At 31.0% G+C, this 16,885-nt stretch overlaps 1 protein-coding gene and 1 long non-coding RNA gene across 3 annotated transcripts in view; both read left to right on the forward strand.

Moving 5' to 3' along the window:
- Positions 1–1,882: 1,882 nt before the first annotated feature.
- On the forward strand, positions 1,883–4,733 carry LOC107367403 (uncharacterized). 2 transcript variants are annotated; one of them, XR_003083248.2, is made up of 6 exons: positions 1,883–2,168; positions 2,311–2,705; positions 2,796–2,962; positions 3,052–3,258; positions 3,414–4,068; positions 4,135–4,733. It is a non-coding gene; the product is annotated as an uncharacterized LOC107367403 (long non-coding RNA). The 2 variants fall into 2 exon arrangements; XR_001569886.3 differs by having other exon boundaries at positions 1,885–2,158.
- A 289-nt stretch (positions 4,734–5,022) lies between these two features.
- LOC107367295 (tachykinin-like peptides receptor 86C) overlaps positions 5,023–16,885 on the forward strand; it is a 32,767-nt gene continuing 20,904 nt past the window's right edge. Inside the window, exon 1 of the mRNA XM_015934988.3 lies at positions 5,023–6,039. Coding sequence (XP_015790474.2) covers positions 5,390–6,039 — 650 coding nt within the window. The 5' untranslated portion in view covers positions 5,023–5,389. The remainder of the gene's footprint in view (positions 6,040–16,885) is intronic.

Raw genomic sequence — 16,885 nt, forward strand, 5'->3', positions numbered from 1 at the left:
AAAATTGTGTGTGTTGGTTAACTTATGCTAACTAGCCTTTGATCCATACGGTTAACCTTATTAACTTTTTGCCACTGAATAATCAACTTTAATTCATTAAACGATATTATGGTTGAAATGAAGTCCATTTGTTTATTAGTTGAATCATTTTCCCATGAACTTATATAACTGAATCAATTCGGGTTATCATACAATTGTAGCCTTATATTTGTTCAATTTAATTGTGTTCACTTCATTCTGATCTATTTGGCTGCTCAGTTATTTAATTTAGTCCATTTTTATACACAATCAAGACAAATGTTGTCTTTAACATGGTGATCTGTTTTACAATCAATAAGTCTTTCTTAATGTTAATTGTAGCTTTTCTTCACGAAAGTTGATTTGATTGAATTTCTGCAAAGGTAGCATTGCAAGCTCAGTGGTTGAAGAGTTGCAAAGTTGTAAAAGATAAAGGGCTGCATCCATTTGCTACTTACGAGGCAAGTAACCTCGTTGGTATGGACATATCAAAATGAAAGCGAGTTTAAAGAAAGCCCATGTAAACCCGTAGAAAACTAATCTCCTATGGAGCGAATCAAGCTGAAAAAGCGAAGTTCTTTTTCAACCAGAGGTCAAAATGATTAATAAAAGCGAACTGGAGATTGATTTTTTTCTCAAGATCCTTTTATTATCTTCATAGGGAACTATCTATGTCATCAATTCGTTACGACCAGTCTCGACTCTTCTTATAAAACCATTAACCGCTTTTTTGTCAATGCATGTGATGAGACGGTTGATGTGTTCGTAACGCCAGTAGCTCCTACTAGACCTGGTTCCGAGGCGTAGGTTTCTTATCTCCACTGCAAAGCTGTGATCCAAAGATTCACTCACCACTTTAGGTGCTTCCTGAAAACAACAGACACATGTTGAACTGCCATAATTACGTCTAATATAGTGTAAAGTTGGCCAAAATAAATCTTTTCTAGCTGCGTTATAACTTATAATAAAAACATTTTGAAATCCATCTTGGATCGACCTACGTTTCGATCTTGGACTCGATCTTTTAATTTTTTTCGATCCGAAGATCGAGATTTAAAATCGCCGATCCTGCAATCTCTTTATTAGAAGTGTTTCATAAAAGAAACGCCATTCACACTGAAACTAGCGAGTGTTAAGTTACAACTTTTTGTTGTCCAGATAATGATTTCAATTTAATTTTCAATATTTACGATGGCCTGAAAATAAAATTACTATAGTATATGTAACCGAAGAAATTTGTGCTAATTCATCTAATTATGAATTACTTGGTATTCTGTACCGCTATTGTGAAACCTAATTGATAGAACAGAAGTAATAAAAACTAATTTGAAACTCTTAAATATGAAAGTTTTGGTTGAATATCAACCAACCAAAAATTTTGAAAAAAGATCGTATGGGATCGATTAAAGCTCGATCCTGAATCGAAGTTTTGTCTAACGATCCGAGGGTCGGATCAATCCTAAAAAACAGCGATCTTCTCAGGTCTAGCTGGAATAGTCCTTCGGTTTTCCAAAGTATGATGAACGCAGTTGTTAATTTGGATAACGGACACTTGTTTTGGTCTAACAGTCTGTTAACAGTGGGCTAACAGTTGTTTCTGTTGCTTCTGAATTTCATGGTTTTGCCATTGCTTTTCAATGGTGAAATTAGCTCCTTTGAAGTTAATTGCAAATAACGAAAACGCTTATCTTATTACGATATGTCACTCGATGTGCTAGAGTGAAAACTTGAGTGCTTCTTGATGAACTCACAATACTTTTCTGTACAATTTTTAAGATTCAAATAGATTTAATCATTGTCAGAAGATGGCGTTAAACTCTTTGATAGTGGTTTCTGATTTTGGCGGTTTCTTCATAAGATTAACATGCAATAAAATAAAGTATAAAATCTTGACTTGATCTGATCTTGTTTAATTAATTAATCATTAATTTTATCATTTTTTATTTTGATTTTGCATGTTATTCCATTATTTTTTTTACTGTGAATCAATGAATAATTCTTATTTTCTATTTAACATGTTAAATCTCAGTTATCAAACTAACGTTAATGTAAAGTTAATTTAAGGATAGCCTCTTGTTTTCTGTGTTACGCTCTGTCTGCATTTAACACAACTCAATCCATTGATTTAGCTATCAAAAAGGTTAATTTTGGTAATTTTAGTCCTTCTGTTCATCTCAAGGGCTTGGTTAACTTATTTATTTAGCTATTCGTTTCTCCTTTAAACCTTTATCATCTGTGAACCAAATAGAAGCTAATCTATTTCTTGTGATTTTTACTTCAACTCTGTTTCAGTTTACTCAAAAGTATGAACAAAACCTGGAAAGTCAAAGGCCAAGAGAGACGAGGAACCATCAAGATGGAAACTTGGAAGATTACTAATTAATGAAAATCAAATATCTAATGCAACAACACCAAGCAATGGACAAAGATAAAGATTTAAAGAGATGTTAACAAAAGCTTATATTACGTGATTTGTTTGAATAACAATTATAACTGTTATCATAACCCATTAGGACCATGTAACTCATAATCGATATGAATAACAACCAGATTATGGTCATTAATTGATTAAAGTGAAAAGCCTAGATGGGCAAATGGAAGCTCAAAAGATATCATTTCTGTAGCATGGGCATTATAGTGAATTTCAGAGGCAAAAAAAAGCCTAATGATCAAGTAGGACCCAAATGGTATGTATTTTTAATAATAATTTACAGTTTTACATGTAAAGACAAGCTGGATTTTTGTTTTTGCTAATCATATTATTATTACTTCTATAGGATGGCTAGAGTAACGATAAATCTGACTGGCTTGGTATTATAATGGGTAACAATGATTGCAATGGTTGAACATTATCATCAATAATGCTGGAATTGGTGAATACCATTAACATGGAGATGATTAGTCTATTTGAACATCTAAACATCATTAGCCACCATTGATCAGGGTAATAACAATATTATTAATTGAAGAATTGAATATGAAAAAAAATTATTGCCATGAAAATGTAATCTTGTAATTTATTTTGTTTTCCAGTTATTCTTGTGCCTGGTTCTTAACCCAATGTGTTTATCCAGATTTGTCAACTCTTTTTCTGGTTGGACCTTAATTGATGATGATAGGCCATTGTGATTGCTGATCTACATGTACATCGATTATTAACCTGATTGCAAGCAGATGAGAAACAAGAAATTCAAGATGAAACTGCTTAAATTGAGTGTATCGCATTTCACTGTGCTATGGGTAAATGACCTTTTTCTTGCTTTATTTTTTTGTTCATATTGTTGTCATTTTTATGTTTAGTGTACTTAATCATTGTAATTGAGTAAAATAGATTTCAATGTTTGTTCATGTAATCATTTTGTCTTCTTTTTCTCTGTTTGTTTTACCCTTAACAGGCTCATCATCAACAATCAAGGCCCAATATTGAATGGTTAAACAGAAATGCTAAACCTTTAACAGTCGATTATTAATCTTGCCTCGCAATCTGTATTTCTATGGTTAATAGAATTTCCAAGTCAATTTTAATTTATTTGAAGAGACAAATCGTTGCTGACAAAAGTTAATTGACCATGAAACCCAAACACAAGTTCACATCATATCACGGAGCAAAAATGCAATTCAACAAATTACCAAGCAAATTACAATGCAAGATAAACTGGAATATATTGTCAACTTAAATTATTTTGTAATTGATTTGGTTAAATTGAGTGAAACAATTTGCAAAACAATGATCAACCAAAAAGGCGAAATGTAACATGAAAAGTAATGGGAAAAGGTTTCAACTTGCAGACTATACACATCTATATCAATTAAAACTATGGATCAGTCGATGAACAATGTTACCGAACCGGTTCAAGTAAACAAAACATATCTTATCAAAATCTATGGATAATAACATTAGGACCATTAGCATCGTGATGTTAAGAAAGCAAGAGGACAATTGAGATGTTAATGAAAACCCAAAAGATGTATGAAAATGTTTGCTGGTAAACAAAAACATGTGAACAAAAAAGATTCCCACATTCATTTCATATTTCATTTTGCTTTCAAGTAAGTAATTCAAATATGAACACTTTCAGTTCAATGGTAACCTTTTTTTACTTTCATTTCATTTAGTATTCAACTTTCATACCAGGATTGGATTAAAACAATAAACTGTAAACAAGGTTATCCCAGAAGCGAAGGTTCCCTCAAGCTCACGACCAAATGTAACAAAGCAATTAATTAACTTAATTAAAACCTGTCTTGGTTAATTGTGAATCCAATGTGGGAAAAAAGGAAAAGCCCAAAGTTGATTCTCCTTTCATCGCAAAAAAAAGATCTAAAATTGAAAAATCTAACTGTTGGATCTATTATGGATGGCAAAATATTCACAATGTATTAATGTTATACTTTATACACCAAGGTATTACCTGGAATCAGCCAAATTGGAACATTAAATTCATGTTGATCATGGAAACAAAAAGAAATGGCTTCAACAATGTTATAACAAAGACTTGGACCAACAATTGAATTTTGATAAGCTCAAATAATGTGTACAATTAGACACAATGTTATGATGACAATTGAGTCTATTATAATAAACCGATAGATGATTGACTCTAATTGAGAGTAAATCTTGAAATTGTCAAAAGCAAAAGACGCAAACCAAGTTAATTGTATAATGTCAAATGAACATTTAATCAGGTTGATTAAACCTTTTTTTTCAATTTCAAGGTTATCAATAATATTTCATTCTGTTACTAAAAAAGACATCAAGTTCTACAATGAACAGAATCATGATGAAAATGTTGATGATGAACAAGAATATATAAGAAGACAAAATTAAGATGAAAAGACAGGAAAAACCAAGATTTTAGTTTCTATTAGATACAACTTTTTGCTCCTTCTTCAATCGACTTCAACACACTCATCATCATGATGATCATCTTTATCCTTATTCATGCGCATGTTTCCATGATTAACAGAACTTTCAGTTTCTTTCATTTTCTTCAACTTCATTTGAAGTCTCAAATTAACAGAGTAAAGTCACACTTCATTAAAGATTGTCAAATACTTTATTTTAACAACTTAACCATTACCATTACTCATCAAACGTAATAACAATTTTCATCATTTTCATTTTCATCTGTAACATTATCATGAAATGTTTCCCTTTTTCACTGCAAAAATCATCTTAAAATGTCTACTCTTTATGTTGACCAATTTTATACTTGAACCTCATAAGTGACAATCAAATTTGATCAATTTAACAATAGGTGACAATTGATCATTTAAACTGGATTTGAAAGTTAACGATTAAACACACAATCAATTGAGAAAAGATAAAAATTGGAATAAATTGTTGAACTTTTGTACAGCAGAAAAAGCAATGGAATTACTAATCAATTCATCAATGATTCCAATTGTTAAAGATTGGAAAAGTTTATGTGCATTCGAGAATACCCAAGTGTCTTCATCATCTCTATCAAGTTCATCTGAATCTTCATCACCCTTTTCATCATCATCATCATCATCATCCTTTGAGTGCATCGATTTAATAACCTTTCTCAACAAATCTGACCTGGAAAGCCTTTTAACTCTGTACAATGATTCACTGGTTACCGACCCATCCTTTGCCTTTGCCTCGTCCGTGTCCTCATCCATCTCAGGTTCATCTTTTACTTCATCCTCTGCCTCTTCAGCTTCAGCTGGAAGCAGTAAATTTGTACCCGAACTTGTGGTCCAAGTCATTTGGTCCATTGTCTTTGGACTAATGATACTGGTTGCCATGGTGGGAAACACGACAGTCATCTGGATTGTCACTGGTCACCGGAAAATGAGAACAGTGACCAATGTTTTCCTTCTCAATTTGACCATTGCCGATCTCATTATGGCCACTTTCAATGGTGTCTTTAATTTTGTTTACATGCTTCACTCTCACTGGCCTTTCGGTCAAACCTATTGTAAGATTAACAACTTCATTGCCAATGTAACAGTCGCCTCATCTGTATTCACCATTACAGCAACATCCATTGACAGGTAAGCCTCAAACCAGTCTAACCAAATAAACTAAAAGGTAAACTTTACTCCCAGTATTAGACTACACTCGACTCTAGACACTTTGACTTACAAACTTTACTTGACACAAATTCAAGCCACTTAATGTGCGCTTGAAAAAAAGTCTTAATCATTTGCTGAAAATCTTGCAATTCATCTTTTCCGTTCCAATGTTCACAACAATTCATCAATGCTTGCAATATTTTTGACAGATTCTTGATTCTGTCATTAATTTGATAATCTTTACCGATTGATGTATTATTCTTGTTGTAACTCTCTCATTGATTGATACCTCAAGTGTATGTTTACCCTGTTAATCAACCTGAAAAACGGTTTAATCAACATTTTAATTGAAATTACCGAACACAAAAAAGGTATTCTCTCGAGTAGTTAACAAATTTTGCTTTTACATAACATTTATTTTCCTCGCTTTTCGCCTTTACTTTGCAATATGAATAACATTTCCGATGAAATTATTTCCGTCTTGTTAATGATCTTTAATCCATTCTCTGTGGTAAACAATCATCATTATCGTCATCAGACTAATGATGTATTCCCAATCATTGCTCATGTAATTACATTATATAATTGTTTTGCTAACAGTGTTGTGAACAACAATGTTGATCATTTATTAATTTCCCATTCATTTGGAAACCAACTCTTACCTTCATTAATTCAATCTCATTTCACCGCTTCTCTAAACATTTCAAGTTAATAAATCATTTAATCACAAGAAAGATTAACCGCTAAGCCTGAGATTAGTCAGATCAATTGAATCGTAATAAAGTAAACATTTTCCAGCAAACAGTAAACTCAAAGCAGATCGATAAGTCCATTTAGACCGCTGGTCATTAGCAGTTAAATCAAATTTGTAAAGCTCAATGGAAATGCCTATTCAGATTGCATCGACTTAACCATTGATATCCTCAAAATTATCAGCCTTTTGTCACATTAATGGTGCAAAATAACTCGATGATGGAAACTCAAACTGGATGAAATGTGAAAATCTGACAATCTTTTGAAAAGAAATAAAATTTTATCAGTTTCAAATCGAGTCTCAAAAGATGGATTTAGTCAAATGTTTCAATCCGATTATCATTTTACATATTATGTTAAACCTTTGATTCTAGTAAATGTTAACCTTTTCAATTGACTTTAATATTTTTGAATTAAAATATAATAAAATCTGGTTAAATCAAAATCATAATCTCAGTAGTTATCTAATTATTTGACAAGTGCTACAATAATAATTGAAAAATAATGAGCAAGACTTGAAAGGTTTTACGCCTTTACTGGTAAATGGGTTCAGTTTATGAGCCTTAATAATTTACTTTTGGTGTGATGAGTGAAGATATCTTTGAATTTTGTCCTTTCATCAACTCATAACAAGCTTGTTTAATGGCTCTTGACATAAAGGTAAATTTAGCTTCACCTACGACCTGAGTAAAGTTAACCTTTCAACACATTTCTTGGTTACTTCATGGAACCAAGATGTAAATGGAAGCTCATGAAAAGTTCATGGCTCAGACGATCATGGCGATGGTTCATTAAATTTATTTTTTTGGTAAAACTTCTATTCTTGATGTGTGAGAATCGCCACTGAAAATGTTGTCTCAATTGAAATTGAATTTAAATTTATTGCTAAAACACTTGAATGGTATTATGGATGAATAAATTCTGATTACCTTGAAAATTGCGCAGTCATGAGTCTGGAAATCACAAAATCCATTATCAACAGCATTCATCGAACGTGCAATGTTTAAAATCTTCTGTTGAATGGTTACTTGACGCTAAATTATTTCTTCAAGTATTTGCACATTTTGTACATTTGCACACAACTTTTAACCTAAATCTTTCAATTTACAAATTGTGTTTCAAGAATTTAAATTTTGATAAAAACACATTTTCTATCAAATTTAGTCAAATTTTGTTGCATTTCATTTTACCAAAAATCCAAATTGATGCTTGGCTCATGGTGAGATTTGAAAAGCTTTGAATAAATATCCCAAAATGAGTAGAAAAAAGTTTAAAATCAAAAATTAAGCGTTTCCAGATTAATTTTGAATCTAACACATTCAAGTTTCTAGAGTTTTGAGAAAAAACATTTCTAAATTTTACCGAAGATTTTCATGGAAACGAGAAAGAAGAAAACCAAAATTTGAAAATTAAGAGATTGTCTGAAAAGGATTTCGAAGTAAACAAATTGCGTGATTTCATTGCGAGTTTTGAAAAAAGAAAAATGTTCATATTTCGATAGATACTGAACATCGACATCGAAATGATCCATAATTTCCCCAATAAAAACATTCTTTCGACTTTGTGCACACCTTTTCCTCCAAAACTTCAAATCGCCAAACAACTTGAGAGTAACATTGAATAGGAATACGATTGCTTTAAAAACGTCTTACAAATGTTTTGATGAGAATTGCATTCAAAGATTTTATTTTCGAGTTTCGAGGAAACAAAATTATCCAAAAGTTGACCGATTCTGAATATTTACATCGAAATAAAATGACTTTTCCAGCAACATTTATTCAAAATCTCCAAAACTCCAAAGTCAACAGAATTGAATACGATAAACTTTTAAATTGTTTTAATCGTCTCAACGAATTGCATTCGAATTTCGAGTTCAAAGTCAATTAAAAATCGGATAAACTACAAGATAAACAGCGATGATGATGGGCACTTTGATAGGCAAACAAAAAGCCCAAACAAAGAATCGATTTAAAATAAGTTATAGCCATTATTAATGAATATTAGTGAAAAAGCTTTACATTAAAGTTAATGGGCAAAGTTAAACTTTAACGCGAAACTAAAGTTAAACCCAAATCTCAAGATAAATTGTTGCAAAATGTTTTCTTCTTCAACTGTACTTAGCATTTGGTATTTCAAATGTTATCGTAACAATCATCATCATGATGATGGAGTTTAGCACCATGAGAAAGACAAATAGACAAGAATAGGAAAAAGGAAAACAAAAAAGTTGAGACATTTTGCTTTTCTTGCCTTTTTGAAGGCGCAAAAAGCCAAAAAACAAAACAAGAGTCAAACGTGAACAAAATGAAATGACACTCATCTAACTGTTAACACTTGCAGAAAATTGATATTAAAAATCCAAAAATGATTGCCTCCTCACGAGCTTCAAAATCTCATGGAACAAGATATTGATTTCAAAAGTTGAAAACCTTTAACCCATTGACATCTACCTTTAGTCTCATCCTTGTCAAGCTATCATTGAGATTGCCATTGAAACGAAATTCAATCAAAACCAATTTCATTCATTACCACGATTAGCATATTTATGCTTTGTTTTGTTTTTCGGTAAAAGTTTAACATTTCATTGAATTTGATTTCACCAATAAACACCTGAAAAGCCAATATAATGACATTTTTGCAAGTAAAACGCATTTTCATCTCATTGGTAAAACCTGAGCGTTTTATGTTTCAATTTGGACAATCATATTGTCTGGAAATGATGAAACTTTTACTTCTTTTTTCAGTCCTTTTGCCATCTTCTTGGAGTTTTTATTTTCATTAAAAATATTACCTGAAAGGATAATGATCAATCATTTTTCGAGCAATGAAAATGCCTCATAACCTGAAGGCTTTTCTTCAGGTAATTTTGTCGACATTTTTTTGTTTCCATGTTTATCTTTCCTTCCAATCATTCCAATCGTTTCAATCAACATCATTCCCTACAAGCTTAACGTCTTAATCTTGAACCTGTTATTGCCATTTCATCCCATTGTTATTAATAATAACCATTTTTCATGCTTTGCAATATTAGTATTAATGCGTTAGCTTTAGTTTTTCATTTATTTTTCACTCAATGGGCAACATTTTGCAGCCTTTAATCGCCTTCTTTGCACCCATTTTTCATCCTCATATTCAAAGTTAATAATCTTGTGGCTGAGGTTCCTTTAAAACAATGAGATTTGATTTTGAATCACAATTCTCAGACTTGTTATTGTCATAAATAGCACTTCATTTAGGTTTAATAAGTAGAGTTAATTTGATTCTGATAAACTCATTTCAGTCATAATTTTTTCGTTGGTTTAAAGACTTTTGCCAGTTTTGTCTAGCCAAAGGCAAGCTGGAACCAATAAAGTCGAGGTAAAACGTCTTGTTTGTTCAACTTGCGAATTGAAACATTCAAGATTTCAGATATTTATCCATTAATATACATTTACTTTCTTGGCTCAACATTAGGAGGCAAGAAAGTCATTGACAAACATTAGGAATAACATTTTGAACAATTTAACCAAATGTAGCAAAATAGAGATTCCAAGTTGAATTGGAAATTAAGAAATCTTAATCTATTATTTAATTGTATTAAAGGGAGAAACTTATTCAATGATAATCTGAATAATTGACTGAGTTGTAATCATTATTTCAATACATTAAAGAAATTGAGGGAAACATGGGAAAGAGTTTGAAACCATTTTCAATATGCAAGTTAAACAAAAGGCTAACATCAACAGTTTTGATGTATAATCAATAGCGACCAATGAATAGTTGATGAAGACCAGAAGTTGAAATATGTTAATTATTGATCCTTGAGAAGCAAATGTCCATTTACATTGACCAGTGACAATGAGCAACCATCAAAAGCTGTAGACTAAAAGATAATCGGATTCACAGGTCTAAACATGAGAATCACAGTTTCACACAAATGAACTTGAAAATGATCGACAATGTTAATGGAAGCCAAAAAGAAGGCAAAAATGTCCACAATTTAGTTGCTGATTTACATCATTTGTGATACATTCCAAGATTATATTACATTTCATGTCATCAATTTACTTCTCAAATGAAGATAATTATTTCTGTTGACACTCACAGTTATTAACATGCAACTGCGCCAAATAGCAATAATGCAATTTATCATTGTTCATGACTTTTGTATTCAATATTCAAATTACATGGGATTCAACTGGTATTGATTGATTCACCGAGATGAAAGAAGCCAAAAGAAAAGAAGAAATAACTGGAATTAAGGAATCTAATCAACTAGTGAACAATACAAATCAATGATCAACATTCATGTTGGCCAATGCTATTGTATCAAAATACAGAATTCAGATTCAAGAATATTTTCGTTTCACATTTTCCCAACGGAATATGTTGGAATATGAAAAAAAAGATGAAAATTCTGTTAAAAGTTGAGTAATTTTCTCAACATTTTCAGCCTTTACTTGCAAATTTTACTCTCGATTTTGGTTAAACTTGAATCATCGAGAATTTAAATTAAACTTGAGTTGAGTGTTGAATTGTCTTGAGAAGTTTCTTGAGATTTTCTCAAAATTTTGTTGTGAAATTTTCCATCATGCATTTGAAAAGTGAAAAGATTGATTAGTTTGAAAGATTGTTTTTCACAGGCAAAGGCTATCGTGAGATTTCACGATCAATTGAAAAGATGAAGGATTAGATGAAGAGGAAAGCAATTTAATCAACTGCTTTCAATCCAATTATCCTAACAATACAATGTTCAACACACAATCTGGACAAGATTCAATTTGAATGTAAAAATTTTTCATGTAATCTGAATTTATATTAATGAGCTTATAGCTTTGATTTTGTCAACAACAAAACCAATTTAAATTGAAAAAGGAAAGAAACCGTAAAGAGTTTAGATTAAACTTTGTTTTTCAGTTCAATTCTTATCATGAAACATCAGAACAATCAAAATTGAAAACAAAATGTTGACCCAAAAAGCAAAAGGCAACAAAATTGAATAAATTTACCTCCAAACTTGAAAATTTTGATTCTCGACTTTCTGGAAAAAATTCTCATTATTTCATCCAAAGACAGTTTCCATTGAATAATCATAAATCATGGCAAATCATTTCAATTACCCTTATGATTAATTTCCGTATTAATCTGCCGTTTGTCCTCACATGTTCCCAAGTCCATCATTACAGTTAATCTTCAATTGCGACTAATTGAATAACTGGAACTTTTGATGAAAAAGAGAGAGAAATAAATAGCAATCGAAAACAATTTCATCTCATTTTCATCCATTCCCTATCATTAGATAATTGTCAATTGATCATATAAGACATTAAATGCTGCAAAATGGTTATAAAAGAGTAAAAATGAAAATCTTTTTCAACCTCTTTTTTGCCTGATGAAAGCATTCAATGATAAATTGAGTTGAAAAGCATTACCTTGCTCGAGTTGATACAAAAGATTCAGATGATTGTTAACCTGATGATCCATTGATGATTATTAAAGTAACTTGATTAAAGCTTCTCATGCTAATTGAGTTTTTTGGTGTTGCTTTTGGTTGACAAAGTAAAACATGTAACCAAATCAACTCTGTAACACAAGTAAAATGAATAACTATGAAGAAGGGTTGAAGCAATAGTCGTAAATTAACCATCATTTACTTAACAACGAATAAAGAAGTTAATTGTTAACCTTAACCTGAATAAAGTCAAACAAAGTACACCTTGCATCATATCATTCCATGTGAACATTATCATTCCCAGTTAAATGTCATGTTGAATGTTCAAGATTAAAATGCTCAAAAGAATAGGAAAAGAGAGGAAAGAAAAGGGAAAACCGTTTCTTCTGCTCAAGCAATAATAAGATGATAAAGATGAGAACAGGGATGAGAATGAAGATGGGAATGAAGATGATGAAGGAGTGACACTTGCACTCTGTTGTTTCACAATTTTCATGGTATATAAATTAGTTATAACAGTGACTTGTCACAACGTTTACTTGGCAACATGTGACTCGCCATTCTGGGAGTAAATATTGTTGGCAATATTATTGAAATGAAAGCGATAATAAATTGATCCGTTTTTTTTCAAATTATTGTTATAGATATTATTATATTTTTGTTGACCATTTTGTTTGCTTGTCCAGCTTTCCTTATTCCTCTGTTGACATTATTTTCAACTTTACTTTTTACTCTCTTTTCCATTCCTTGTTTCCAATGTTTATCCTTTTCTCAGTGCGCCCATTGTTGCCTTTCCATTGTTATCCCTCTCCACTTCAATATCCAGCTATTCATTCCGAATCAAGAACTTCTGTCAAAAGAATCAGTGAAACTGGTTAACAGTTATGAAAATTTGTGTGCCCATTAATGTGCCCTACTAAACTGGGCACAATAATCATGGAAATCATTAAATTGTTTTCACTCTCCAAATTTTCTTCAACTTGTTTCAAACTCTTTTCTGTTTAATCATCAACTTTTGTTAACATTTCCGTTAGATCATTTTGGGTCAACTTTGAGTTAGGAATGAGCAGAAACTAATGATGAACTTGATATTCTTGGTTTGTAATTGAAGTCAATATTGAAATGAGTAAATTAATTTCAATCAATCAATCTTGTCTTTTCAATCTTTCTTTTTTTTTCGTCACTCTTTGCATTTCACCAACTTTCGTTGGCTGAACAATTGTTGTGACAAAAATGTTTTTTTGCTGCTTTTTTGTTCAATTTTTTACTCTTTTTCATCACAAAATCCGTCGGGATTTTGGTTTAAAGTGTTTGACGTCAAAATCAAAATGTTATTGCTTTCTATTGAGCTATCAGTTTGATTCAGCTTTGAATTTTAACCTTTTAAATATCATTTAACTTTTTATATTCACACTTGTACTGCCAATGTTACTTTAAATAACTCCTTTCTCAATTTGGAAAAAGTTGAACTCAGAATAGAACAGAAAATTTTTGCAAAAAGATGAACGTTTAAACACTTTAAGAATCTGATGATCATTAACATGGTCAATCATGTTCTTGCAGTCTTTCAATTCTAATTCTTAGAACCGAATATTGATTTACTTTCCTTGAAATTTCATTTTAATCGATTCACAGTTTTCTTTGCTTCTATCAACAGTTTATTCCCATGAAAACGCATTGAAAAGGCTTAAAATTCTGAAACTCTTTATTCGAAAAGCTGTTAATTTTCTTATCTAATATCAATTGTGGCATATTAGCATCAAGTTATCATCAGATTTATCATGGCTTTAACTGTCAAAATTCAATTATTCAAATTTCATCCATTTTCTGACTCTGTTTTCCCAAAAATATAACAAAGTTGTCAACTTGAACTCGATAGAGTTTGAATGAAAAATTCACTGTTCATTGATTAATGGTTGAATCAATTTTATAGTCAAAAATGTATACAACAAGTCGTTGAATTATTAACTTGATATTTAACAGATTAGTTGGTTTCCTTTTATAAAAGCCAATAACAAAAGCTGATAACCTTTAAACTCATAAATAAAAGATTTTGAATTTACCAAGTTTTGTCATCTAATTCAATTGTTATTAAAGTTGAATATCAACATAATGGGTGAAATTTACTCATTGATAATAAGACTTTTCATTCAACTTGCTTCTCACAAAAGGATAGCAAAATGTAAAACAAAAATCCCAACAAACCACAGAATTATTTGTGACAATTGGAATGAAAAATTATCTGAAAAATGATGGAAAAATTTGTTCCAATTAATTGTTTGACGTGACAAAACAGTGTGACAAAACTCTGCACATGATAATGTCACTGTTCAGTTAATATCAATAAAATGTAAGATGAAGAACTGAAATTATGAGGTGAAACTCCTGAAGAGTCTGATCGTTCAGAGAATGTAAAGTTATAAGAATAAAGATTCAAACCATAAAAGGAAACAAGAAATTTGTTGGTTAGAGTTCGAAGTATTCGTAAAACCAAAAATGAATTTTGAATAACTGAGTGATTTTAAAGGTTGCAAAGTCAATCCTTTCCACAAAACTTTATTGAACCTTTTTTGAGTCAGAATATTTTCACCCACATTCATATCAAATCAAAGGAATCAATGCAAAAGCCAATTTCAAGTATAAATTTGAGACTCCAATGGGTTTGTGGACATAAAAATAAACCATTTAACCAATCGAACAACTTTTATGGTCGGTAGTTTTCGATGAAATCGCGTTGAAAGTTTAAACTTTAACCAATTTCTGTACAATTATGTTTAGATTTAGATTCTATAAAATTTATTTTTCTAATGTAATTTGCAACAGTTAACCAGAAAATGGACTGATTGCAAGAGATAAAATTTCCGGCTCGTGTACATCAAGTTACTACGATTTTTGGTTAAAGCTTTTATTTCGAGTGAATAAAAAGTAGAAGAGTTTAAACTTATTTTTAGCGACACAAATAGCTAATAAACATGAATGACCAAACAGTTTCTCCGATCTATTGACGGTTCTCTTAATTTTGGCTAATATGCTCAGAACTTGGAGCCTCAATACTTCGTAACGATAGCTCTTATGATTCTTTCATCGATTTTCATGTTAAGATAATTCCAAGATACGCAATTAAAGTCATAACATTGTATTAATTAAGTTAAATGCGTTATAAAATTAAATGCTTATTCAGTTTGTTACTAAAAAGACACAATTGTCACTTTTATGCACTAATTTGCACAAAATAACACAAAAAGTGAAAGAGAAATGGGCAAAAACGGGTAAATATCAATTTCTTTCGAGTTTGCATTCTGTTAGTTTGTAGGGAATTGAAAGCTGAGTTTCTTCGTGCGATTTAAAAGTGTCTCTGATCTCCAGTTTTCGAAAAAATCGCGTTCAAAGTTGAAACTTAAATAGCTTTTTGTACAATAATGGAAGGAGATTTTTTCATGAAACTTCATTGCGCTATGTTATTTTTGATGGTAAACCAGAAAATGGTCTTATTATGAGAAATAAAGTTTTATGTTTTTGTCCAACTTCGATTCTTCGATTTTCTCTCAAACCGATCTCATTCTTTGACCGTGCATGCTAGAGAGCTGAAACTCATTCTTCATCCATAAAAATTGTTTACACACATCATGATAGTAATAATTTCTCCAATTCATCAACAATTTTCTCGATTTTGGACATTGACCAGAAAATTTCGATGCTCAATATTTCGAGAATGGCTTCACCTAAAATCGTCATTCTTCCACCAAACATTAGATTTCTCCATCAGCTCTAACATGCTATGACTGAAAACCGAATAAAGCTTAGCTAATTCATATAATATTGAATTTTGTTCTAACACATCATAAGTAACGTTTTAACTTTGTTAATCTGGTATCAAATCTGGCAACCTGAGCAATACAATGTTATAACTCTTTTCCTAGTTTTTTGAATGATCTGGGTTTTCAATTTACCATAGACTAAAATGAAATCTAATGTTTGATGGAAGAATAACGATTGCAAGTGAAGCCATTCTCGAAATATTGAGCCTCAAAGTTTTCTGGTCAATGTCCGAGATTGAGAAAACTGTTGAGAAATGCGAGAAAGTATTACTTCCATGATATGTGTGAACCAATTTTAGGAATGAAAAATAAGTTTCAGCTCTCTAACATGTGCGATCAAAGAATGAGATCGGTTTGAGAGAAAATCGAAGAATCGAAGTTGTACAAAAACAGAAAACTTTATTTCTCTTTATAAGACCATTTTCTAGTTCACCATCAAAATTTACATCAAGGCAATGAAGTTTCATGAAAAAAATCACTTCCATTTCTGTACAAATAGCTATTTAAGTTTCAACTTTGAACGCGATTTTTTCGAAAACTGGAGATCAGAGAAACTTTTAAATCGCACGAAGAAACTCAGCTTTCAATTCCCTACAAACTAACAGAGTCTGAATTTGCGTCAAATTGATATTTACCCGTTTTCGCCCATCAGTTTTTCCGTGTTTGTATTATTTTAGGCAAATTAGTGCATAAAAGTGACAATTGTGTCTTTTTACTTCAACTAATATTTTATGACATCTTTACATTAATAAATAAGAAAATTTTCAGTCAAATCTTTAATTTAGGGTGAAGTTACAATCAAGAATACAAAAATAATAATGGA

The sequence above is a fragment of the Tetranychus urticae genome, chromosome 1, assembly GCF_039701765.1.
Source record: "Tetranychus urticae isolate SD_2017Ah chromosome 1, NJAU_TeUrti_SD_1.0, whole genome shotgun sequence".
Classification (NCBI taxonomy): domain Eukaryota; kingdom Metazoa; phylum Arthropoda; class Arachnida; order Trombidiformes; family Tetranychidae; genus Tetranychus; species Tetranychus urticae.